This window comes from Lithobates pipiens, unplaced genomic scaffold, assembly GCF_037356315.1.
Source record: "Lithobates pipiens isolate NorthernLeopardFrog02 unplaced genomic scaffold, aLitPip1_a1.2 Scaffold_19, whole genome shotgun sequence".
Taxonomy (NCBI): Eukaryota; Metazoa; Chordata; class Amphibia; order Anura; family Ranidae; genus Lithobates; species Lithobates pipiens.
This window is the reverse complement of record NW_027507764.1, coordinates 55746791-55774763: the sequence shown is the minus strand read 5'-3', so window position 1 is coordinate 55774763 and position 27973 is coordinate 55746791. Positions and strand designations below refer to the sequence as shown.

General features: G+C 46.8%; 1 protein-coding gene across 1 annotated transcript in view; it reads left to right on the top strand.

Annotated features, from left to right (window-relative positions):
* Positions 1-27973, top strand: part of ASB4 (ankyrin repeat and SOCS box containing 4) — a 67667-nt gene that overhangs the window by 12010 nt on the left and 27684 nt on the right. The window contains exon 2 of the mRNA XM_077490754.1: positions 18634-18932. Within this exon, the coding sequence (XP_077346880.1) occupies positions 18634-18932 (299 nt within the window). The remainder of the gene's footprint in view (positions 1-18633; positions 18933-27973) is intronic.

Sequence of the window (27973 nt, the reverse complement as noted above, 5' to 3'; positions counted from 1 at the left end):
GTACCTCTTCCCTTAGTCCTGGAGGTTTCCTCACTCTGTGTGCTCGATCGATCTTTAATTCTTCTCCTTCCACTCTACCTAGTAAAGGGTTAAATATCTTTGCCATTTTTGCTCCTAGATCTTCTCCCTGTTGTTCTGGCAGGGCTCTGATCCTAAGATTTTGACGTCGGCTCTGGTTCTCCTGTTCCTCCATTCTATATAAGATATCCCTGTGAGCCTCTTGCATCCTTCTAGTTTGCAATTGTAAGTCTATTATTTCCTGAGCCTGTTTAACCGTTAGTTCCTCTGTTTCTTCTATCCTCCTTAACAGGTGTCCCATATCCGCCCTTACGGTTGAAATCTCTGCTTTGATTGTATGTTCCAAGCTCGTGAACATTTCCTGTATTTCGCCTTTTGTTGGTATTTGGAAAATATCCCTCTGCTCCTTTCCCTTACCATCCGAATCCAAATCCAACTCCTCACCGGAAGTGTCAGCCTGTGACCCAACTAATCTTTCTGCCTCCTTCCTCTTCTCTCGTGTGCCCAGCTGTTTTTTTTCTATACCAGGACTTTTTTGGCTGGTTTCTTTAAGGTACTTCTGGATTGTACTTGTATTTAGACTCTCTCTTGGGTTTTTGGGATCATTAACTTTTGGGTTTCTTCCCCTCATGTTGTCCCTCTTTATCTTTCTCCTCCCCAGGATTCCCCTTTCACTTAGTGGTCACTGTATAAGTATCGGGGAATGTCTGAGACCCCCCTTTTTTTTTCTTTTCTTTTCCAGGGATTCTTCACTGACGGTCTGCCGTTGGTGCACTCTACCGACAATAGGGGAGATTATCTGTACTTCTCCGTGTCCTTAAATATACCCCTTATGTGTCCGTGTCTTGGCTATAATGGCCCAAAATATGTCACCAAAAAAAAAAAAAAAAAAAGAAAAAGAGAGAGAGTATCGAGCAAAGGCTTTTACCTTTGTCACACTGAAGTATTCCCTTGATAATGAGATATGGAGAAAGAAAAAGGGACCAGAGGTACTAATTCCTCAGCACTATTTTTGAAACCTTCGGATTCACCTTCAATAAGGAGACACAGGTGCAACACATAGTCAATATCATCCTCTGCTTCTCATCTCATTCTAGCGCTAAGCATAGTGACTGTACTATACCGGCCTCAAACACAGGTGATGCTCAGTAGGAACAAAAGGGAAAAAATAAAAAAAAAAAAAAAAAAAAAACAGGAAAACAGGAAAGACACTCAGTTCAAAAGTGTTTCAAGGTTCCCGGCAGAACTTTTCAAGGCTTATTGAGCCTATACATTTTAACCTGTCTTCTCAGGGAAACTATTTATTAAGAACTCAGCTTCGTTTTCCAGTCCATCCGCTTTATCCAGCTAATTTCTCCTGAGTACACGTATTTTAAATGCACGTTTCCGCTCCATGGAACATAGTTCTACAGGTTTCAATTAACACTGCTCACCTGTATTACTCCTGTTATACTGCTGCTGTGTATTTAACAGGCCTTGAAGTAACATTCAGGGTATAAGCAATGCTTAGATCTAACCTGTTTGTCGTCTTCTTTGAATTCAGATTCTTCAGCTCACAGGGAAATCTCAGCGTCGGGTGTACGGGGGGGGGAGGGGGAGATCCGGGGGCTCCGTTCGCTCCAGCGAGGTCCTCAGCTCCGTCAGCCGGCGGTACGCCTCCGAGTCCCGCTGGAGGAGTACTCAGTCTCGTGCGTGCAGCGTTCGATTGCAGGCGAAGGGGTTGATGCTGGCTGCATTATGGAGCGCTGCGCTCTCACACCGCGCCCAGCTCCGATCGATACGGCGGGTCCTCCTCCATCCGCTCGCGTGGAAGCCGCAGTCAGGCTCCTCCCCTCTCACGTGCACAGCATGACCGCCCAATCTCGCGGGGGGCCAGTCTGACACCCTGCAAGTACAATCTCGGTAAAGAGTCTCCGACGGAGACTCTTTACCACGTGATCAGCCGTGTCCAATCATGGCTGATCACAGTGCAAATAGGAAAAGCCGGTGATCGGCTTTTCCTCACTCGCGAGTAGAGGAGAGCCGATCGGCTGCTCCTCTGACAGGGGGGTCTGCGCTGATCGATTATCAGCGCAGACCCCCCCCGAGGATGCCCATCTGTGCCACCTATCAGTGCCCATCCATGCCCATCTGTGCCACCTATCCATGCCCATCAGTGCCGTCTATCCATGCCCATCTGTACCGCCTATCCATACCCATCCATGCCGCCCATCCATGCCAATCCATGCCAGCTATCAGTGCAAATTTGTGCCACCTATCAGTGCCCATCCGTGTCGCCCATCAGTGCCACCCATCAGTGCCGCCTATCAGTGCCCATCAGTGCCACATATCAGCGTCCATCAATGCCACCTCATCAGTGCCACTTCATTGGTGCCACCTCATTGGTGCCCATCAGTGCCCATCAGTGTAGCCCCATCAGTGCCCATCAGTGAAGGAGAAAACTTACTTATTTACAAAGTTTTGAAACTGAAACAAAAAAAACATTTTTTTAAAGAAAATTTTCGATATTTTTTTATTTGTAGCGCAAAAAATAAAAACCGTAGAGGTGATCAAATACCACCAAAAGAAAGCTCTATTTGTGGGAAAAAAATTATAAAAATTTCATTGGGGAACAGTGTAGCATGACCGCGCAATTGTCATTCAAAGTACGACAGCGCTGTAAGCTCAAAATTGGTCTGGGCAGGAAGGTGTTTAAGTGCCCGGTATTGAAGTAGTTAGTGATGCCATGACCGGGTGTTTAGGTGGGGTCTATTGTTTAGGTTTAGGTGGGGTCTATTGGGGTCTATTAATTTGTGTCATTCGGTTCCAGGGCTGGTGCAAGGATTTGTGACTCCCTAGGCGAAACCTAATTTTGCCGCCACCCCAGCTCCACCCCTGTCTCCACCCCCTTTTCCCTGCCCATCTATACCCCACCTTTTTAATGAAGTGTCCATCAAATGCAGCCCACCAGCATCCACAGGGCCACCATCAGGGGGATACAGTCATCACAACTGTAAGGGGTCCCAGGGACTGAAGGGCTCGTCTGGACCAGAAGAAAGCAAGACAGGTGAAGGGGAGCCGTGCTGTGCAGTACAGAAACGATCTCACAGCTTCTGCTGTTGTCGTGTCATTGAGCTCAGACATGGAGCTCTTTACTGCCACCTCTGGCTACTATATGTATGTACACCCCTCGTGTGATCTGTACTGTGCTACTCAGCAAAATGTCAGCTTTGTGAAAAGGGCCTGGGACTAGGTAGGAAGACCTTCTTTACAAGTAGGGGCTGTGAGAGAAAGGGAGGGGGGCTGTTTGTGTACAGGGAGGGGCCAGAGCCTTGTGTGTTTACAGGTTTGTGTATGTGGGGGGCTGCCATATATACAGGTGTGTGTATGTGAGGGGCTGGCATATATACAGGGGTGTGTGGGGAGGGGGCTGACATATATATACAGGTGTGTGGGGGGCCGCTGACATATATACAGGTGTGTGTGGGGGGTCTGACATATATACAGGTGTGTGTGGGGGGGCTGACATATATACAGGTGTGTGGGGTGCACTGACATATATACAGGTGTGTGGGGGGGCTGACATATATACAGGTGTGTGGGGTGCACTGACATATAAACAGGTGTGTGGGGGACTGACATATATACAGGTGTGTGGGGGGGGGGGCTGACATATATACAGGTGTGTGTGGGGGGGGGCTGACATATATACAGGTGTATGTGGGGGGGCTGACATACATACAGGTGTGTGTGGGGGGGCTGACACATATACAGGTGTGTGGGGTGCACTGGCATATAAACAGGTGTGTGGGGGTCTGACATATATACAGGTGTGTGGGGGGGGGGGGGCGCTGACAAATATACAGGTGTGTGTGGGGAGGCTGACATATATACAGGTGTGTGTGGGGGGCTGACATATATACAGGTGTGTGAGGGGCACTGACATATATACAGGTGTGTGAGGGGCACTGACATATATACAGGTGTGTGAGGGGCACTGACATATATGCAGGTGTGTGAGGGGGCTGACATATATACAGGTCACACCAGCGCCCATTAAATGTAGCCTCACCAGCGCCCATCAAATGAGGCCTACCAGTGCCCATAAATGAACGTTTGCTTGCTTCCATTCGTTTGGGAGTGAGGACACAGACACAGTCCTCCGGAGCCGCTGCACCTCCGACACTATGTGCGAACATTGCATCGGCTGCCTGCTGATGCTGAGGCTTAGTTGTTTGCTGCAGAGAGAAGAGAGCAGGAAAACCAGTGGCCAGCCACCATAGGCAGCATGGCTCCCTAGGTGGCTGCCTAGTTTGCCTAGTTGACCTCATTAAGGAGGGCTGTGTTTGCAAAAGCCAGATCTATATGTGAAGAGGTCTTGAAGGTGCTAGAAAAGCAGGAATAAGTTCTGTCCTGAGGGTGCAACCATCTCCATACCTCAGTAAAGTCTGCAGCTTGCGCCCAGGTGCCTAAATCCGTGTTAATCTTGGTAGGGGGTGTCAGCCTGTCCAATTAACATGATAGTGTGGCGTTAAAGACAAACATGCAATGTGGAGCCATCCTCTCCAACAATGAGTACAGGGGTTGCATCTGACTAGGAGGAGGTAAGTACACATTCACAATAATATATTTACAATTCCATACAGTTAGCACTGGCATTACAAATTTCCCATTAGGGTCCAGATGAACATCATGAATTGTGCACGGTATGTTCTTACTGATTAGAATAGACACCCCACGAGAATACGTGGACTAGGTCACACGAAACGCTCTCTGCACTGTTTTTTTTAGAAACATTATTTTACTTCCTATCAAATGGGTCTCCTGTAATAGTACTATATGTGGATTGTGTATTTGGAGTTGAGCCCCCTAACATTCTATGACAGAATGGTCAGAGAATCTTTAGCGGTGTTAGCCATCATGGAATGATAGGGAGGAGCAAATCCAGACCAGAGCCATCACACCAGCCATCAGTGCAGCACCTATTAATAAATTTGTCACCTGTTTGAGCCAATAGAACAGTACAGTCATGAGCAGCAGTAGAAGCATACACGTTATTGTAACAACTGAAAGTATCCACTCTCTGGTAAAATAACTTACCCCTGCACCTTTAGAAAAAAACATCAAAACCACAAACAAATAAGAAAAACAGATGCAGGGTTTGCTCCCAAAACTTGCCAGAAAAAGTGTGGACTTCATGTCTCTGTAAAGCCGTGCAGGCGGGGATGGTGCCAGTGGAACCAAAATCCAGGGGAAACTCCAACAGTACCAGGGTCAGTTCCAGCAATAGGAAGGGTAACGAAACGGGGATCAAGGTAACATTGTGCCGTGTAGAAAAGGTGCTTTGTTTCTGGAACATGTGGTATGCATCATGATCACGTTCTCCAAGAATATGTGCAACAGGCAGAATTGTAATCCACTAAGGAGATCTGAGAGAGGGTCAGCGAGAATCAAGCCAGGTGCCCCTGGCAGGAGCGTCGACACTGCTGCACTTCAGGGGAATAATCTGGATACAGAGAGACTTTGGTCGTTTCAAAGGTTAGCTCAGGTGCATTTCCAGCGGCCACCAGCAGCCTGTCCCTATCTTAGTAATTCAGGAGCTTTATCAAAAAGGGTCTAGGGGGCTCCGGGTATAGGTGGCAAAGTAGGGATCCTGTGAGCCCGCTCCACAACAAATTTAGAAGGGAGATCTGTGAGGCTTAGCAGTGTGGCGAGGAACCCTTCAGCGATTTCTGCAGGTTTGGCACCCTTTCAGGGAGTCCCACCACCCACAAATTATTGGGACAGAGCCTATTCTCCGTATCAACAGTTTTTACGTGTAGAGATTGTACTTGCTTTTGCAGGATCAGCAACTACCTGGAGTCAGTGTGAACCGTGTCCTCCACGTGAGAAATGCGGGATTCAGCCTCAGACAGCTGGGAAACATTAAATGTGACCTCTAATAATAGAAAATAAAAATAAAAGTATAGAATTTGTACCATCATCCAGAAATCAAATAGTGTAAGGATTGGTAGCCTGATCCCCTATTTATCAGGTGGTAGCACTGTGAGCTTGACGCCTGTTTGGAGCATGGGTACGCTGTGTTGCTCTTTCCCCGTTTTTAACCTTTTTGAATCAAATTTCTTAATTGGGATGCTGCATAAAATTTCATTATTATTATTATATTTTTTTCCTTTTTTGATAACTTTTTTGCTTTTTTGATCTAATCACAGATAACCTCCCGATGAAGCGGTATAAGTCCGCGAAACTAGTCGAGGAAACTGATATCTGTGATCAACAGTTGTATTGTGACTACTCATTGATGATATACATGTGTACTGCGCTCATGTTTTTAATATGTAAATGATGATTTGTTTTCTGGCATCAATAAAATCATCTGTATCTTTCATTATTATTACCTTGTTATATTATTCATTGTATTGTCCTTATTGTACCGCAATAGTCCAAACTGCCTCCATTTCTGGTAACCTGGTTGGGGATCAGGCTACCAATCCTTACACTCAGACAGCTGGGAGCGAAATTTATCCATATCATGCCTTAAGAGACTGACATCCGTAGTCACGGATTTTCGAAGTCAATGTCTCCTTAATTGATGGTATAGCAGCCATAAGGTCTGCCTAGGAGGGCTCTGCATCTCCCATGCCTGCAGGTGCCATCTGAGTGCTCGCCGTTACACAGGAGGAGCAGTAAGTGGCAAAGAGTGTAGCCAAGATGGCCACCGTGGCGGAAGTGCGGACCTGAGGTGGTACATTTTTCCGCTTTCCAGGAGCCATCCAGAGGATCAAGGATTATGCTGATCAGTGGAAGGACTGCTTAGCCACCGGTATATATGGAGGAAAGCACAATTCGCATTGTCAAGATGTCCAAAAGGATGAGGTAGAAGCGGAGCTTAGTTACTGCACATCTTTCCTATTTTACACCGGGGGTTGATTTTATAATTATTAATCAACTGCTGCATCTGCAGGGGTCTAATGAGGAAAGTGGCAGCAACTGCATCCCTTTCGACTTGCTTTGCCTTTGGGTGTATGTCACCAAAAATTATACATTTTTGTTGCAGGGGATGCCCAAAACCAGAGTTGTATCTTAGTACAGACTTCTTGGGAAATCAATGAGCCAATCACATACGAAATAACATATCTGGGGGTGATCTGTATACCATCTGTGTATAGAACGCCTCCAGGTTGACATTTTGCATTTTACAGAACGTCACAGCACTGCAAACTGAAAAGGAAAGGTCATTTTAAAGCGGAAGTCTGCCAAATTCTTTTTTAAAAGTCAGTAGCTACAAATACTGCAGCTGCTGACTTTTAAAATGAGAACACTTCCCTGTCAAGGGCGCCCGCAATTTCAGCACCCAAGCCAAACCATCCCTCGGTCCTCAGATGCTGCCGCCACCATCTTCGGTAAGGGAATGGTCCCTGCTGTCTCTGGGACCCGTGTGTCTCCCAGCAGACAGCGGGGGGATGGGAAGTGGCATAGGTCACTGCAATGATCTATGCCCAGAAGTGGGTGCAAAAGGTGCCAAATGTGACACTGGAGGGGTAGCAATTGTATACGTTATATTATTTTTTTGATGATTTTTATTTTACAATGAAAGTGGAGTTACCCTTTATTTACATTTTTTTATAAATGGCCCCCCAATGCACCATGGTACCTATGTTGTATCTCTACCACACATGTCTGCAATGCTTATGTGTTAGGTGTAGGTTAAAGCAAATACTGTTCTTTTTTTACGGATTCTAAAATATTATTAATTTCTGTACAAGCAATTTTGTAGACTAAGCGGAATGGGTTTCTTTTAATTATTTTTCTGATCTTCAGAATGAAAATGAATTACATTTTTAAATTGTATACGTATGTTTTTTTTAACCAAATAAGTATATAATGTTGGATATGGTAATTTCATATTTACAACTTGCAGCCATCAGGTGTGTTAGAACCTCTGTCATGTTTTATTGCTGTCTTTTCTGGATTAAATCATGATCATTATCATTCAACCCTGTTCCTGTTAGCCCAGGCTCACACCATGTTCATGCTGCATTGTAAGGATAACTTTGTTCTTTGTAGTACTGAAGACCATCCAATTCCACTGCAGAAAGAAGAAGAAGATCAGAGGATGCCACAGAAGGCCACAAGATTCCAGAAGAAAACACTGTTTATTAAGAGAATTAAAAAAATTAAGTTCTGCTTCAGCCACTTCAGCTCCAGAAGATTTACCCCCTTCATGACCTGGCCATTTTTTGTGTTAGGGCACTGCGTTACTTTAACTGACAATTGCGCGGTCGTATGACACTGTACCCAAATAAAATGTATGTCCTTTTTCCCCACAAATAAAGCTTTATTTTGGTGGGATTTGATCACCTCTGCGGTTTTTATTTTTTTGCGCTATAATCAAAAAACTATATTTTTTGCTTTCTACTATAAAGCATATCCAATACAAAAATGTAAAAAATTGAATTTCTTCATCAATTTAGGCCAGTGTTTCTCAAACCTTTTTTGTCTTGCGGTGCACCAAAAAGATCTAAAAATTTTCACGGCACAATTTGTTGTGCTGAAGAACTTATTTGTTTTTACATATATATTTAATTTTAAATGTAATGTGAAGGATGTGTCTGCTTTCGAGAGCAAATCAGATCAGAGAACTTTCGCTAGCCTCCTTGCTTTTCATTTAACAGTTTCTCTTTCAAAGTTCCAACAGTATTTCTCCATCACTACACAATGAACAAACTTTATTTATAAGCATCAAAGTTGGAATGGAACGGTCTCTATTATTATAAAGTGATTGGAGCGATCAAGTTCTCCCGAGATCTCGCACAAGTCTCGCGTTACGAAGGGAACCAATGAATGACAGACTGACAGAGATTGCATTTTTATATATGTTACTTTTTTAACTTTTGCGACTTTGATTTACCATTAAATTTTTTGATATGTTGAAGGTTTCAAAACTCTAGCAATTTTAAATATCTTTCAAAACTCCCACGGCACACTTGCAAAATCTTACGTGGAACACTAGTGTTCCATGACATGTAAACATATGAAATCATCTCTCAGCGCCGCTCTCCCTCCTCACACAGACAGCGTGTGAGAAGGGAGAGATCAACGGCTGCAGCGGCCGTAAGTAAAAAAAAAAAAAGGAAAAAAAAGTGCCATCCGCCCCAGTGCCATCCTCCCCCAGTGCCATCCGCCCCAGTGCCATCCTCGCCCAGTGCCATCCTCGCCCAGTGCCATCCTCGCCCCAGTGCCATTCTCGCCCCAGTGCCATCCTCCCCAGAGCCACCTGCCCCCAGTGCCACCTGTTAGTGCTATCTGTGCCCAGTGCCACCTGTTGTCAGTGCCATTTGTCCCCAGTGCCATCTGTCATCAGTGCCACGTATAAGTGCCATCTGTCATCAGTGCCATGTGTCATCAGTGCCACATAGTGCCATTTGTCATCAGTGCCACATATTAGTGCCATCTGTCATCAGTGCCACGTATCAGTGCCATTTGTCATCAGTGCCACCTGTCAGTGTCCCGTGCCATCTGTTGTCAGTGTCACATGTCATCAATGGCACTTATTAGTGCCATCTGTCATCAGTGTCACGCGTCATCGGTACCACGTATTAGTGCCATCTGTCATCGGTGCCACGTATTAGTGCCACTTATTAGTGCCATCTGTCATCAGTGCCACGTATTAGTGCATCTGTCACCAGTGCCACGTATTAGTGCCATGTGTCATCAGTGCCATCTGTCATCAGTGCCACGTGTCATTGTCCTGGTGCTCCAGGGCCTTCAAAAGTGTAATAGGTAGTCAACAAGTTAGATGTGTAATTTATGCTCCTAGAACATGTGACGGCGCTCCCTGCATGTTGGACCTCTCTATGTGGCCAAGCTGTGAAAAAGTCCCACACATGTGGTATTGTAATACTCAGGAGGAGGAGCAGAATTTTTTTGGGGGAGGGGGGTGTCATTTGTGGTATACACATGCCACGTGAGAAAAATAACCTATTACAATGACAATTTTGTGGAACAAAATAAAAAAAATAAAAAAAATCTTAATTTTGCAAAGAATTGTTGGAAAAAATTACAACATCAAAAAGCTCACTATGCCTCTTACTAAATACCTTGGAATGTCTACTTTCCAAAAAGGGGTCATTTGGGGGGTATTTGTACTTTTCTGACTTGTTCGGGTCGCAAGAAATGAGATAGTCCACCAGTACATCAGATGTGATCAATTTTGTGCGATTCGCACCACAACTTGTAGACTCTCTAACTTTCTCAAAGACCAAATAATATCCACTAATTTGGGTTATTTTTACAAAAGATATGTAGGAGTATAAATTGTGGCCAAAATTTATGACGAAAAATTAATAATTTGCATAATTTTGTCACAGAAACAAAGAAATATGCATTTTTTTTCAAAATTTTCAGTCTATTTTCATTTATAGCGCAAAAAATAAAAACCCCAGAGATGATCAAATACCACCAAAAGAAAGCTCTATTTGTGGGAAAAAAAGGACAAAAAATTAATTTGGGTACAGTGTTGCATGACTGAGTAATTGTCATTCAAAGTGTGAGAGCACCGAAAGCTGAAAATTGGTCTGGGCAGGAAGGGTGTTTAAGTGCCCAGTAAGCAAGTGGTTAAAGTAGTAAAATGGATGTCTAAATGTTTTCAAGCCTGCTCTGTTGCTGTAATCCCAAATAACATGGTGTAACTTTGATATCATTAGGTTACTGGCTAGTGATGGCCGAACGGTTCGCCCGGCGGTCGTTTCGCGGCGAATTTCCGACATTCGCGGTCCGCACGTTCGAACGCCTTTTTCCGTCGTTCGCCGCGGCGGACTTACGTGTTTAATGTATACAAGAACTTTAACCTTTGGTGACACGTTTATCATGTGATACAGGACAGCCAATTGAGACATGACAGCACATGGACACTTGTACATTCCCCCTAACCTATAAATACACCCGATCCGGTGGCCATTTTACATTCTTTCTTCTGTTAAGATAGGGACAGGTTCCTGTGTGGAGTAGGGAGAGATAAACCACTAGCTATTTGGTACACAAAAGTTCTTTTCAGGACTGGTATAGGTGTTAGGTGTTGATAGGTTTGCTGTGCTGCTGATTCTTGCAGCAGCCTGAGTGTCTTTTGTTAGTTTAGAGAAAGGGAAAGGACGGTGTATGCTACAGGGACAGCCAGATTAGTCTTTCATCATCATCATCATCATCATCATCATTAGCTGTTACTATCAAGGTCCACAAAAGAGCTGTTCCAGTAACCACTAATCGTTCTCTTTTTTTGCCAATTTGTATAGGGACAGGAAGGAAGCAGTGTTGTCAGGCAGTGAGGGTAATTTTAAAGACTTGCTGTTATTATTAGTTCCACAAAGGTTCTTTTCAGGACTGGTATCAGTGGTACAGTAATAGGCTTGTACATGTATAATATTCTTTCTTCCAAATATAGAAAGGATATTATACTTGACTGCTGCCCTTCTGCTGCAGTCTGCTAAACATTCACAACTCACTTGTTCCACAAAAGTTCTTATAAGGACTGGTAACTTGGTATAGGGTGCTACGGTACATAGGCTTGAGTGCGGTACAGTCTGCTGTTCTGTAAGGACCGCTATCGGTCCACAATAGATAGGGTTGACGTGCACCACTGCTGACCGCTGCCCTATACTGCAGCAGTCCTTCAGCGGTATAGGGACTGACGTACAGTCTGCTAATCACTAACACACAACCTGCTTGTTCCACAAAAGTTCTTATAAGGACTGGTAACTTGGTATAGGGTGCTACGGTACATAGGCTTGAGTGCGGTACAGTCTGCTGTTCTGTAAGGACCGCTATCGGTCCACAATAGATAGGGTTGACGTGCACCACTGCTGACCGCTGCCCTATACTGCAGCAGTCCTTCAGCGGTATAGGGACTGACGTACAGTCTGCTAAACACTAATACACAACCTGCTTGGTCCACAAAAGTTCTTATAAGGACTGGTAACTTGGTATAGGGTGCTACGGTACATAGGCTTGAGTGCGGTACAGTCTGCTGTTCTGTAAGGACCGCTATCGGTCCACAATAGATAGGGTTGACGTGCACCACTGCTGACCGCTGCCCTATACTGCAGCAGTCCTTCAGCGGTATAGGGACTGACGTACAGTCTGCTAAACACTAATACACAACCTGCTTGGTCCACAAAAGTTCTTATAAGGACTGGTAACTTGGTATAGGGTGCTACGGTACATAGGCTTGAGTGCGGTACAGTCTGCTGTTCTGTAAGGACCGCTATCGGTCCACAATAGATAGGGTTGACGTGCACCACTGCTGACCGCTCACCTATACTGCAGCAGTCCTTCAGCGGTATAGGGACTGACGTACAGTCTGCTAATCACTAACACACAACCTGCTTGTTCCACAAAAGTTCTTATAAGGACTGGTAACTTGGTATAGGGTGCTACGGTACATAGGCTTGAGTGCGGTACAGTCTGCTGTTCTGTAAGGACCGCTATCGGTCCACAATAGATAGGGTTGACGTGCACCACTGCTGACCGCTGCCCTATACTGCAGCAGTCCTTCAGCGGTATAGGGACTGACGTACAGTCTGCTAAACACTAACACACAACCTGCTTGGTCCACAAAAGTTCTTATAAGGACTGGTAACTTGGTATAGGGTGCTACGGTACATAGGCTTGAGTGCGGTACAGTCTGCTGTTCTGTAAGGACCGCTATCGGTCCACAATAGATAGGGTTGACGTGCACCACTGCTGACCGCTGCCCTATACTGCAGCAGTCCTTCAGCGGTATAGGGACTGACGTACAGTCTGCTAAACACTAATACACAACCTGCTTGGTCCACAAAAGTTCTTATAAGGACTGGTAACTTGGTATAGGGTGCTACGGTACATAGGCTTGAGTGCGGTACAGTCTGCTGTTCTGTAAGGACCGCTATCGGTCCACAATAGATAGGGTTGACGTGCACCACTGCTGACCGCTCACCTATACTGCAGCAGTCCTTCAGCGGTATAGGGACTGACGTACAGTCTGCTAATCACTAACACACAACCTGCTTGTTCCACAAAAGTTCTTATAAGGACTGGTAACTTGGTATAGGGTGCTACGGTACATAGGCTTGAGTGCGGTACAGTCTGCTGTTCTGTAAGGACCGCTATCGGTCCACAATAGATAGGGTTGACGTGCACCACTGCTGACCGCTGCCCTATACTGCAGCAGTCCTTCAGCGGTATAGGGACTGACGTACAGTCTGCTAAACACTAATACACAACCTGCTTGGTCCACAAAAGTTCTTATAAGGACTGGTAACTTGGTATAGGGTGCTACGGTACATAGGCTTGAGTGCGGTACAGTCTGCTGTTCTGTAAGGACCGCTATCGGTCCACAATAGATAGGGTTGACGTGCACCACTGCTGACCGCTGCCCTATACTGCAGCAGTCCTTCAGCGGTATAGGGACTGACGTACAGTCTGCTAAACACTAATACACAACCTGCTTGGTCCACAAAAGTTCTTATAAGGACTGGTAACTTGGTATAGGGTGCTACGGTACATAGGCTTGAGTGCGGTACAGTCTGCTGTTCTGTAAGGACCGCTATCGGTCCACAATAGATAGGGTTGACGTGCACCACTGCTGACCGCTCACCTATACTGCAGCAGTCCTTCAGCGGTATAGGGACTGACGTACAGTCTGCTAATCACTAACACACAACCTGCTTGTTCCACAAAAGTTCTTATAAGGACTGGTAACTTGGTATAGGGTGCTACGGTACATAGGCTTGAGTGCGGTACAGTCTGCTGTTCTGTAAGGACCGCTATCGGTCCACAATAGATAGGGTTGACGTGCACCACTGCTGACCGCTGCCCTATACTGCAGCAGTCCTTCAGCGGTATAGGGACTGACGTACAGTCTGCTAAACACTAATACACAACCTGCTTGGTCCACAAAAGTTCTTATAAGGACTGGTAACTTGGTATAGGGTGCTACGGTACATAGGCTTGAGTGCGGTACAGTCTGCTGTTCTGTAAGGACCGCTATCGGTCCACAATAGATAGGGTTGACGTGCACCACTGCTGACCGCTCACCTATACTGCAGCAGTCCTTCAGCGGTATAGGGACTAAGAGTTTTGTCACAGGGTCATTTAAAAAATGACATGCAGAGGAAGAGGCAGGCCCTTCCGCAGGGGTGGTAGGGGTAGGGCAGGAGCAACAGGCTTGAGCCAAAGTGGGAAGTTGCAGAAGGTGCGTTCAATTACTTTAAAGGATGCACCAGACTTGGTTGAGTGGCTCGCTCAGCCTTACTCTTCTGCACCCTCCTCATCCTCTCGATCTGCACCCTCTTCTTCACTCTCTGCTATGTGCACCCCCAAAGACACTACCACCAACAACACGACCACCACCACCACCACCACATACCTTCCGCTTGAGTCACTGGAATTATTTTCCGATCCATATCAAGAGGACATTTCTGATGCGCAGCCACTCTTGGTATTGGATCAGGAAGAGGAGGTAGCAACAAGCGCTACTCAGCAGTCTGACGCCAGTACCCAGATCAGCCCAAGGAGGAGGTTGGTCCCCGGTGTTGCTGCCTACTCTACTTATAGCGGTGGGGAAGGTGACGTTGATGATGACGTGTCTAGTGATGTCACGTGGGTGCCCACAAGAGAGGAAGAGGAGGGGAGTTCAGAGGGAGATATGGACCAGCAGATAGGGAGGAGAAGCAGCAATGACTTACATTGCACAGCAGGGACAAAGCAGACTGCAAATGTATCAGGAGCGAGTCATCGACCATGTACGGTCACATCTGGCGCTCCCAGGACACCGGCACATGGCTCCGCAGTGTGGGCTTTTTTTAACGTGTCCGCTGCTGACAATAGCGTTGCCATCTGCAATCTTTGCAGTCAACGCGTTAGTCGCGGTAAGCCCAATACTCACCTAGGGACGACCGCCTTAAGAAGGCACATGAGCAGCCATCACCGAGCCCAGTGGGAGCAACGGAACACACAAAGCCACACTGCAGGCTCTCACCGTCCAGCCTCGTCTTCTACTTCTCCTTCTCCTCTCTCCTCACAATTGTCCTCCACTCCACCTTCCATCACGCCAAGCTCACATTTTTCTGCAAAAAGGCAGGCTTCCGTGGGCCTAATGTTTGAGCGTAAAAAAATGATGACGCCGGATAACCCTCTTGCCCAACGGTTGGCGGCTGGCTTGTCAGAACTCATAGCCCGCCAACTACTGCCATATAAACTGGTGGACTCGGAGGCCTTTCGCAAATTTGTGGCCATTGGAACACCACAATGGAAGGTCCCAGGAAGGAAGTATTTCTCAGAGAAGGGCATCCCAGAGCTATATGGCCATGTTCAGCGGCAAGTGAATGTATCTCTGGCACACAGTGTCGGTGCCAAGATACATCTGACCACAGACACGTGGTCTAGCAAACACGGGCAGGGAAGGTATATCAGTTTTACTGCCCACTGGGTGAACCTTCTGACGGCCGTCAAGCATGTAACCCGTGGCACCCGTGTAGATTTGGTTTTACCGCCACGGATTGCATGCAGGCCTGACTCTTCTTCTCCTCCTCCTACTCCATCCTCCTCCCTCTCCTCCTCAGCTGCCTCCTCCTTTTCCGCTGCTAGCGTCTCTTCCACTGCACCGCCCAAGCTCCCCAGAACCTATTCCACATGCCAGGTGAGACGTTGCCATGCCGTGCTGCGTCTGTTGTGCCTGGAAGCAAAGAGCCACACTGGCCCGGCACTCCTTTCAGCTTTGCGTTCACAGGCAGATGAGTGGCTAACACCGCTCAATTTGACAGTTGGTAAAGTGGTGTGTGACAACGGTGCCAATCTGCTTAGCGCATTGAAACAGGGCAAAATCACGCACGTGCCGTGCATGGCACACGTCTTAAACTTGGTCGTGCAGCGATTCCTTGTCAAATACCCTGGGGTCCAGGACATCTTGCGGCAGGCAAGGAAAATCTCGGCCCATTTCAGAAGATCTTACACGGCCATGGCTCGCCTTGCTGACATTCAGCGGCGACACCATCTGCCGGTCAGACGTCTTATTTGCGATTGCCCGACGCGATGGAACTCAACCTTCTATATGCTTGATAGGCTGCTCCAGCAGAAACGTGCAGTTAACGTCTACCTGTATGAACTCTGCGAAAGAAACGGTTCTGGGGAGCTGGGTTTTTTTTCACCGCGCCAGTGGCTGCTCATGCGCGACACATGCAGACTTCTGCGGCCATTTGAGGAGATCACCAAACTGGTCAGTCGCAGCCATGGCGCCATCAGTGACATGGTACCTTATGCCTTCTTTCTGGAGCGTGCATTGCGTCGTGTCATTGATCAGGCTGTGGAGGAGCAGGAGCGGGAAGATGAGGAAGTCGCAATGCTGGATGAATTCCCAGGGGGGGCTACTCTATCTGAGACAAGTCAACAACAGGAGTCTGATGAGGAGTCAGAGGAGGATGGTGCCGGGGCGGATGAGCAGGAGCAAGAAGAGCATGCTTTAAACCTTTCTGGGATCCCTGTTGTGCGAGGATGGGGAGAGGAGAATGAAGAGGACGACATTATCCTGGATGATGAGCAGGAGCCAGGCCACCACACCGCTTCCACTTTAGTGCAAATGGGGGCCTTCATGCTCCAGTGTTTTAATAGGGACCCCCGTATAAAAAGCATGAGGGTCAAGGACCAGTACTGGGTGGCAACGTACTTAGACCCCCGGTACAAACACAAAATGGCGGAAATGTTACCGCCGTCGCAGAGGGCTGTCAGAATGCAGCACTTCCAGGCCTTGCTTCGAGAAATGCTGCATTCTGCTTTTGCGTGCGCTGGCAGAGGAGCAATTCCCACTCCCAGAGAAGGATTTGCGGGTACCAATCCAACAGCGCCTGCAAGAAGAGGCCGGTTTGAAGATGTGTTGGTGACTTCGGATATGAGGTCATTCTTTCAGCCGACCCATCGACAGGTGTCATCCGGATCCAGCATCAGGGAACGCCTAGACCGTCAGGTGTCCGACTACATTGGGTTAACGGCCGATGTGGACGCTCTGAGGAGTGATGAACCCCTAGACTACTGGGTGGGCAGGCTTGACCTCTGGCCAGAGCTTGCCCAATTTGCAATCGAACTGTTGGCTTGCCCCTCATCCAGTGTCCTGTCCGAAAGGACGTTCAGCGCAGCAGGGGGGATTGTGACCGATAAGCGTACTCGCCTAGCTCACCACAGTGTTAACTACCTCACATTTCTAAAAATGAATGAGGCATGGATCTCGGAGGAATTCAACACATGTGATCAGTAGACCATGTATATGTCTATAAACAATTTTTGGAATCAAGCACACAGACCTTCTTAATTCATTTGGCTCACTTCCCTGACCCAAAAAAGCACACCGTACTATATGCCCCTACCCTCCTCTTTGAAGAGGTTGAGCGGTGTCATATTTCTACTGGGGCTGCTTATTATGAGGGGTTCCCACCATCCCTGTGCTGTGCTGACTTCCTCCTGGGTGTTCTTATTATGAGGGGCTCCCACCATCCCTGTGCTGTGCTGACTTCCTCCTGGGGGTTCTTATTATGAGGGGATCACACCATCCCTGTGCTGTGCTGACTTCCTCCTGGGGCTGCTTACGGTGCTGCTGTCAGCGCTGTATGTCACGGAGCTGCTGTCAGCGCTGTATGTCACGGAGCTGCTGTCAGCGCTGTATGTCACGGAGCTGCTGTCAGCGCTGTATGTCACGGAGCTGCTGTCAGCGCTGTATGTCACGGAGCTGCTGTCAGCGCTGTATGTCACGGAGCTGCTGTCAGCGCTGTATGTCACGGAGCTGCTGTCAGCGCTGTATGTCACGGAGCTGCTGTCAGCGCTGTATGTCACGGAGCTGCTGTCAGCGCTGTATGTCACGGAGCTGCTGTCAGCGCTGTATGTCACGGTGCTGCTGTCAGCGCTGTATGTCACGGAGCTGCTGTCAGCGCTGTATGTCACGGAGCTGCTGTCAGTGCTGTATGTCACGGAGCTGCTGTCAGCGCTGTATGTCACGGAGCTGCTGTCAGCGCTGTATGTCACGGAGCTGCTGTCAGCGCTGTATGTCACGGTGCTGCTGTCAGCGCTGTATGTCACGGAGCTGCTGTCAGCGCTGTATGTCACGGAGCTGCTGTCAGCGCTGTATGTCACGGAGCTGCTGTCAGCGCTGTATGTCACGGAGCTGCTGTCAGCGCTGTATGTCACGGAGCTGCTGTCAGCGCTGTATGTCACGGTGCTGATGTCAGTGCTCTGTATTACGGTGCTGCTGTCAGTGCTCTGTATCTCCTGCACCCTCTTGTTTGCCTACCCTGGTCCCTGACCTTCCCTCTCCTCCATTGCCTTCATTAGCTCCATAGTCCTGAATTGTCAGAACAATTTCCCAAATAAAAAAAAAATGCTTGTAGTTATCGATCCCAAATTCACCTCATACATGTATTATGCTATTGTCCAGGTGGTGGGACTACGTGCTACCCCCTAATAATTACCCCGTGGCCGCAAATTCGACCTAAAGGTTTGCGAAATTCGCCTCCCATTGAAGTCAATGGAGCCCGCGGCGAACGGTCGTTTTCGCGAACGTTTGTGTCCGTTCGCGTTTCGCGTTCGCGAAACGTCCCGTCGGAAGTTCGTCCATCACTATTACTGGCTGCCCAGTTTTAAACTGGCATCATCATGGGCAACAGGTCTACACATTACAGTGATGCTGGGGCACTTGGAGAGTCTGTTGGTTCTGCTGGAACACAACGCTTCTATCAACAGTAAACCCAACGGGAAGACACCATTACACATTGCCTGTGAGGTTGCTAACCTAGAATGTGTCAAAGCCCTGATCAGCCATGGAGCGAAACTGAATTCCTTCTCCATGAGTGGACACGCTCCTCTACATTACTGTAAGACTAAGGAGTCAGTGAAGTGCGCCAAAGAGCTGGTGTGGGCTGGTAAGAGTCAGTATTTCCAAATCTAATGACTGCAAATGCTTAGGCAACACACAGGGCAATAAACATTTCCAAAGTACATATAAACTACTCAGATCACTGCAAAGAAAAGAGAAAAAAGAGGACATATACTATATGGCCAAAGGTGTAGATACCTGGCAATCACACCTATATGAGTTTGTTGGACATACCATTCCAAAACCATGGCCATTAAAAGGCAGTGTCATGGTTATGCAGTAATCTTCCTCTGTCTGCTTACCTCTCCTTGTGTGTTCAGACTAAGAGGCCAGCCACTTACACTATATTAACCTGTGCACTGCAAGCCAGAGGTGCTGATCAACCATTGTGTATTCACTGTGTGTTTGGCTTCCTGTTTCCTGCTTGCCGTGTGCTCTACATTTGTCTCTGTTACCGATCTTGGCGTGTTCTCGACTATTCCTGTCTGCTCGTGACCCTGACCTTTTGGCATGTCCCTGACTATCCCTGTCTGCCTGTGACCCTGAACCATTGGCGTTTACTCTGTTGTTCCTGTCTGCTAGTTGCCCTGACCTCTGCCTTATCCCTTTACTATCCTTGTTGTTCCAGCTTGCTGTTTCCTTCTCCTGTAGTCTACCGTGAGCGTGAGGTGTAAGATCCTAGGGGCCATGACCTGGAGCCAAAATGCAGTGCAGTCCATCCTCATCACTAGAAGCTCTGGTGAACACCTGCTGGCTCTTAGACTCCGTGCCCTGGGGAATCTATGCTCTAGCTCCAACTGGGATCTGTGTTAATGATCCAGTAGACCTACTTCCTGAACCTCCCTGGGTACAATCCGCAACAGTCAGTCCTAGGGTCCACTATCTTTGCAGTGCACTTCCAGTTCCTACGGAGTGCATCTGTCACCTGGTCTGACAGGGAGTTGACATTCCATTATCTCTATAACAGCCTCCACTCTTTTGGGAAGGAGTTTCACAAGTAGGGATGAGCTTCGAGTTCGAGTCGAACTCATGTTCTACTCGAACATTGCCTGTTCAGCGAACAGTGAACAATTTGGGCTGTTCGCAGCAAATTCGAAAAGCCGGAACACCCTATACAAGTCTATGGGAGAAATCTAAAGTGCTCATTTTAAAGGGTAATATGCAGATTACTGTCCTGAAAAGTGTTTGGGGACCCGGGTCCTGCCCCAGGGGACATGGATCAATGCAAAAAAAAGTTTTTAAAACAGCCGTTTTTTCAGGAGCAGTGATTTTAATAATGATTAAAGTGAAACAATAAAAGTGTAATATGTAGGTGTAGGAGAGGGAAGCCAGGGGTTCCCCAGTGACGTGTGGGTGACCCCGCCCCCTCTGATGTAACGGAAACCTGCGTTACATCAGAGGGGGCGGGGTCACCCACACGTCACTGGGGAACCCCTGGTTTCCCTCTGCAGCGTCAGAGGGGCGGGGTCAGGTGACGGGTGGCCCCGCCCTCCCAATATAAGAAACGTCAGCGCTGTGCTCTCTGCAGTGTCTCCGGAGAGGAGACAGAAGATGGATGTATGGACAGCGCTGGACTGAGAGATTCCCCCGTCGCTGGATATGATCATCCATCGCTGGACCCCGGAGATCCGTCGCTGGATAGCAAGAGTGGATTAGCACCGCTGGAATCTTTTTTTTTTTTTTTCATTTTTAATAAAGGAATTTTTCAAAAGTGTGTTTGTCTTATTTAACCATTTTGACACTTTCTTTGTGAAATGGTAGGGGTACTTTTGTACCCCCTTACCATTTCAAACAGGGGGGGGGCCGGGATCTGGGGGTCCCCTTGTTAAAGGGGGCTTCCAGATTCTGATAAGCCCCCCGCCCGCAGACCCTCACAACCAACGGCCAGGGTTGTGAGGATGAGGCCCTTGTCCTTATCAACAAGGGGACAAGGTGCTTTGAGGGGTCACAGACCCCCAAAGCATCCTCCCAATGTTGAGGGTATGTGACCTGGTACGGTTCAGGAGGGAGGGGGGGCCGCTCTCTCGTCCCCCCCCCTTTTCCTGCGGCCTGCCAGGTTGCGTGCTCGGATAAAGGGTCTGATATGGATTTTTAGGGGGACCCCCACGTCAATTTTTTTTTTTAATTTGATGCGGGGTTCCCCTTAATATCCATATCAGACCTGAAGGGTCTGGTATGGATATTTGGGGGGACCCCCACGTCAATTTTTTTTTAAATTTGACACGGGGTTCCCCTTAATATCCATGTCAGACCTGAAGGGCCTGGTAATTGAATTCAGGGGAACCCCCACGCTTTTTTTTTTTTTTTTTAATCAATGAATGAATGAATTGTCGGCTAATACAGAGAACACTCATTGAGTGTTCTCTGTATTACGGGACCCGACAATAGCCGCAAGTGATTTTAAAAGACTTTTTTTCCTGCACAAATGACACTTTGTGCAGCGACAGTTCTAAGCACCAGAAACATGTGCCCCTTCACAGGCATACTATAGATACCCCCCAGCTACGAAATTTAAAGGAATATTACACTTTTATTGTTTCACTTTAATCATTATTAAAATCACTGCTCCTGAAAAAACGGCCGTTTTTAAAACTTTTTTTTGCATTGATCCATATCCCCTGGGGCAGGACCCGGGTCCCCAAACACTTTTTAGGACAGTAACTTGCATATTACCCTTTAAAATGAGCACTTTAGATTGTGAACGTTCGAGTCCCATAGACTTTAATAGGGTTCTAAAGTTCACACGAAGTTTAGGTCTGTTCGCAGGTTCTGGTGCGAACCGAACAGGGGGGTGTTCGGCTCATCCCTATTCACAAGGTTTTGGAATAGTGAATTTTGAAAATTTGTGCCCATTCACCCAGAAGAGTATTTGGAAGGTCAAGTACTAATGTTGGATGAAAAGATCTGGCTAACAGTTGGTTTTCCAATTCATCCCAAAGGTGTTCAATTGGGTGGAGCTCAGGGCTCTGTGCAGGACATTAAAGTTCTTCTAGGGCTCCTCAAACCAAGCCTTTATGGATGGCTTTGTGCACCTAAACTCAATAATTTAAAGGGGTGTCCACATTACATTGGCCATATAGTATGTCCTTAAAAATCATATTTGGCTTGGGACAAAGGGGAATAAGACAGCATTACATAGCAGCATAAAAAGTCCTTTTTCGAGCTGCATAATGTCAACTGAGGCCTCAGAAAAAACAGTTTCCAACTGTCAGGTACAATGGAGATGTTTGAGTCTCTTTAGTGACTGCGTATGACCTTTGATGAGATTGTTCACTCTTTTCTTTTTTATAAATATATATAAAAAAACATTAATAAGGCATAGGTCCTTTTTAAAGAGAACCTGTATTTAATGTAGGATTTAAAACCCTGTAGAGTTAAAGCAGGCACAGAGATGTCTCTGCATGTGTTTCTGATGACCATTAAAAGCTTGGAGTCAAAAAATGAGTAGGGACATAAAGGGCACTAGAAAATGCATTTCTTGGAGAAAATGGGAATGCTAAATAGCATCAAAACTGCCCCATCATATTGCCCCCATCAAAACTGCCCATTATATTGCCACCATCAAAACTGCCCCCATCAGAATTGCCCCATCAAAACTGCCACCATCAAATCTTCCCTATCTGAATTGCCCTATCAAAACTGCCCCATCATACTCCTCTATTATAAATCAGTACATGGTGTGTCTGTGCTCTCCCCCGGGCTCTGTAATCTGAGATGATCCAGCTGCCTCCCCCCAGTGCCCATCACCGTGTATAACAGGGATATGCAATTAGTGGACTTTCAGCTGTTGCAAAACTACAAATCCCATCATGCCTCTGCCTCTGGGTGTCATGCTTGTGGCTGTCAGAGTCTTGCTATGCCTCATGGGACTTGTAGTTCTGAAACAGCTGGAGGTCCACTAATTGCACATCCCTGGTATATAAGAAGCTTTGGTAACCATGGAAACAAAACAGACAACAAAAGCCTGGATGCCCTAAATTTAATGAAATTTCCTGAAATGATCACTAAACAAACAGCTTTTTCACAAAAACTGTAAAAGATATCAAACTGAAAAGATATCAAACTGAAAATATATAGCCAGCTAGCTGAATATTTTGTGAACATTTTAAAGTTTGTTTGGCGTCTAGGTGAAAGTATGAAGGAGTTGAAACTTCTGGGAGCGGAAGAAGATTTTAAGGATTTGAACCATGCTCTCATTCACTTCAATGTTAAAAAAAGTGTTTTATGTCTTTATTTTAAAAAGTATAAACACCCCTTTCACACCAGGGTGTTTTGCAGGCGTTTTGCAATAGCGTTAGAAATAGCGCCTGCAATCCGCCCTAAAGAAGCTGCACCATTATGTGTAGTGTGAAAGCCCCAAGGGCTTTCACACTACAGCGGTGCGCTGGCAGGACGTCAGAAAAAAGTCCTGCCAGCAGCTTCTTTGGAGTGGTGAAGGAGCGGTGTGTTTACCGCTCCTCCACCGCTGCTCCCCATTGAAATCAATGGGGCAGCGCTGTATCACCAGCGGTAAAACGCCGCTAAAAATAGCGGCGTTTTACCGCCGACGCAATGGGCGGTGTGGTGTGAAAGGGGTCTAATAGTAGAAAAAAATTTGAGAAAAAGTCACATCATCAGCTGAAAGAGCTGAACATTTTAAAAGTTGAATGGATTTAAAGAGGATGTAAACCCTGATGGGTTTACTTCTTCTTTGTCTCCCTGCAAAGGTAAAGCACAATGGGCTACTATGCATCTCATAGTAGCCCATTATGTGTCACTTACCTGACACAGGAGCCAGCGATGTCACCGTTGTCCCCTGTAGTACAAAGCGTCCATCTTCTTCCGGGTATCGCTGCTCCAGGCACTCACAGTGCCATAGCAGCCATGACATCACTCCTGCGCATGCGCATGGAGCCGCCACGAGCGTTGCCTGTCTTTCAGTAAATATCTCCTAAACCATGTAGGTTTAGGAAATATTTCTTGGACCTACAGGTAAGCCTTAATCTAGGCTTACCCGTAGGTCAAAGTGGTTTGTAAAGCCGCGTACACACGATGAACAGACAGCCCGTTGAAAGCTTGCGCGATGACGTGTACAGCACGTACGACGGGACTAGAAATACGACGTCCAATACACTGCAATGCAACCTTCGGCCGTGTAAATCCTTTCTGGGCATGCGTCATACTTAGTCCGTCCAACTTGCCTACTCACGAGCGGACTGTCCGCTGAAACCAAAGTTGGACGGACAATATTACGGAAATTCCGCCCGTGTGTACGCGGCCTAAGGGTTTACAACCACTTTAATAGCTGAAAATATGCAGAAGTTACGCAGAGCCAAAAAACTTACGGAATAATAAAATGAATAAATAAAAAAACGAACAACAATAGTGGGGCTGAAGCAGTCCCAATAAATATACTGTAGCCATTACATATAGTTGTCCTCAAAAGTTTGCATACCTTGGCAGAGACCATGACATTTTGGCATTGATATTGAAAATATGATTGATCATGCCAAAACACTATCTTTTAAGGATAGAGATCATATGAAGCCATTTATTATCACAGTTGTTTTTCTCCTTTTTAAATCATCATGATAACAGAAATCAGCCAAATGGCCCTGATTAAAAGTTTCTATCCCCTGGAATGTTTGGCCTTGGTACAGACACACAAGGTGACACAGCTTAAAATGTCAATTAGGTGACTGTGTATAAATAGTCAATGAGTTTGTTATCTCTCATGTGGATGCCCTGAGCAGGCTAGATACTGAACTATGGGGAGCAGAAAAGAACTGTCAAAAGACATGCGTAACACGGCACTAACGATGGAAAAGGATATAAAAAGATATCCAAAGCCTTGAATATACAAGTCAGTACTGTTCAATTACTTATTAAGAGGTGGAAGAATTAGGGATCTCTTGATAGCAAGCCAAGGTCTGGTAGACCAAGAAAGATTGCAGCCAAAACTGCCAGAAGAATTGTTCAGGATACAAAGAAAAATCCACAGGTAACCTCAGGAGAAATACAGGCTGCTCTGGAAACAGATGGTGTGGTTGTTTTTAAGGAGCACAATACGATACTACAGTACTTGAACAAAAATGAGCTGCATGTTCGAGTTGCAGAAAGAAGCCTTTACTGTGCCAAAACCAAAACCAATAAGCCAAACAACACCTTGACACACCTCATCGGACTTTTTTGTGGTATTGGCACAGTAAAGGCTTCTTTCTGGCAACTCAAACATGCAGCTCATTTTTATTCAAGTATTGTTGTATTGTGCTCCCTAAAAGCAACCACAGCGTCTATTTCCAGAGCAGCCTTTTTTTCACCTGAGGTTACTTGAGGGTTTTCTTTGTAACCTGAACAATTCTTCTGGCAGTGGTGGCTGCAATTATTTTTTTGGTCTACCTGACCTTGGCTTGGTATCAAGAGATCAAGAGAAAGAATTTTCCACTTCTTAATAAGTGATTGAACTGTACTGCAGCGCTACCCCAGTGAGCGCCACTTACTGAATCTGTACCCCACTGGTTGCCCTGACCTTGCAAGTCTTCCGACACCTCTTACACTCTGGGTTCAGACATTTTGGTAGCGACCAAGACAATTAGAAACACACACATAATTCAAATGAAACAGTTGAACTTTGTTTACTGAGGCATTAGAAGCATTAGGATCTAGTAAGATAAACGCTTCACTTGCTAATGTTTGTTCTGCCACTTGTACCTACAGGTAAGCCTATAATAAGGCTTGCCTGTAGGTACTGTGACTATCTCCTAAACTTGCACTGGTGCATGCGCTCTGAAGGTCCAGCATACAGTATCAGACCTTCAGAGCCCGTGCAATTAAAGGCAGCTCCGGTGCTCATGCACGGGAGTGGCGTCATCACATCCCCAGCCACTCAAACCTGGAAGGAAATCCAGGGGAAGATGGAAGCCCTCTCAGTGGTGACTGCACAGTGCTGGAGGGCTTCATTTTGAGGTAACTCTCTCATAATGTGCTAGTAGGTGATGCTTACTAGCACATTATAACGTTGCCTAGCAGGGGATTTTTTTTTTTGTCATCTGCGGTTTACTACCGCTTTAATTCAGCACAAACAGTTTAACCTTTAAAGTGATACTAAAGTCTAGGTTTTTTACCTCCTCTGTGAAATAGTTTTGCACAGAGCAGCCCAGATCCTCCTATTCATGGGTCCCTCATCGGTGCTCCTGGCCCCTCCCTCCTGTCAAGTGCCCCAACAGCTAGCAGCTTTCTATGGGGGCACCCAAGCTGAGCCGCAGCTCCATGTGTCCATTCAGACACGGATCCAGCGGCCCAGCTGGATCTGGTGTGGATGTGATGAAAGCGGGCTCCAGGGTGTCGCTGGACTATCAGAAGTAGTTGGCACTGGATATCCCTGTACACACACATGATGACCGTCTCTAGCACAGGCCGCATTTTGGCCAGAGCACAGTCTGATACTGAGTCACTTGCTTGCAGATCCAGGCCAGTGTCCCACGAGAGCGATCCCAAGGCTGGTGCAAGGATTTTTGACATCCTGGGTGAAACCTCATTTTGCCACCTCCCCCTTGCTCCACCCCATCTGTACCCCACCTTTTTAATGAAGGGTTTATCAAATGCAGCCCACCAGCGCCCACCAAATGCAGCTTCACCAGCCCCCATCAATGCAACCTACCAGCGCCCATCAATGCAGCCTACCAGCGCCCATCAATGCAGCCTCACCAGCGCCCATCAATGCAGCCTCACCAGCGCCCATCAATGCAGCCTCACCAGCGCCCATCAATGAATGTTTACTTTCTTCTTGAGACACAGAGACAGTCCTCCATCCCCGCTGCACCTCTGACACTATGTGCAAACTGAGAGGCGGTTGCCTGCTGATGCTGAGACTTGGTTGCTTGCTGCAGAGAGAAGAGAGTAGCAACACCAGTGGCTGGCCACCCTAGGCAGCAGTGCACCCTAGGCGGCTGCCTAGTTTGCCTAGTGGTAGCACTGGCCCTAATTACAGTATGGCCTGAGTGGGAAACCTGGGTCCTGGGACTACATCTTCCAAGATGCTTTGATTTACTCCCTGGTGTTAATCACCCTGCTGGCAGGATATGATGACATAGAGTCATTACTGAGCACTAGAGGGAAGCAGTGTTACTCACTGGCATATTCAAGGCTTTGCATATATTTTTATATCCTTTTCCATCTTCATAAAGTTCCATTATCTTGTTACGCTCCCCATGGCTCAATTGACTCATTGACTATTTATACACAGACATTAATTGCAATTTAAAAAGCCACAGATGTGGGAAATTAACCTTTAATTGCCATTTTAATCTGTGTGTGCCACCTTCTGTGTCTGTAAGGCCAAACATTTCAGAGTCAGTAAACAAAAGTTCAACTGTTTCACTTGAATTTTGTGTGTGTTTCTAAGGCCCCTTTCCCACTGGGGCGCCTGCAAAGCACCCTGGAATAGCCGCTGCTGTCTCTCCAGTGTGAAAGCCCCGAGGGCATTCACACTGGAGCGGTTCGCTTGCAGGCCGGTCAAAAAAGTCCTGCAAGCCGCATCTTTGGAGCGCTGTAGGAGCGGTGTATTAAAGCACCCCTTTCCATAGAAAACAATGGGGCAGCACTGCAAACCCGCTTGCAAAGCGCAGCTGCAGCGGCGCTTTGAGGGTGGTTTTAACCCTTATTTGACCGCTAGCAGGGGTTAAAACTGCCCTGCTAGCAGCCGCATAGCGCCGCTAAAATGCCCCAGTGTGAAAGTAGCCTGATTGTCTTGGTCACTACAAAATGTCTGAACCCAGAGTGTAAGAGGTGTCGGAGGACTTGCAAGGTCGGGGCAACCAGTGGGGTACAGATTTAGCAAGTTGCCCTCACGGGGATAGCACTGCAGTACTATTCAGTCACTTATTAAGAAGTGGAAAATTTGGGGCTCTCTTGATACCAAGCCAAGGTCAGGTAGACCAAAAAAATAATTGCAGCCAGAAGAATTGTTCAGATTACAAAGAAAACCCACAAGTAACCTCGTGAAAAACAGGCTGCTCTGGAAATAGACGCTGTGGTTGCTTTTAGGGAGCACAATACAACAATACTTGAACAAAAATGAGCTGAATGTTTGAGTTGTGAGAAAGAAGA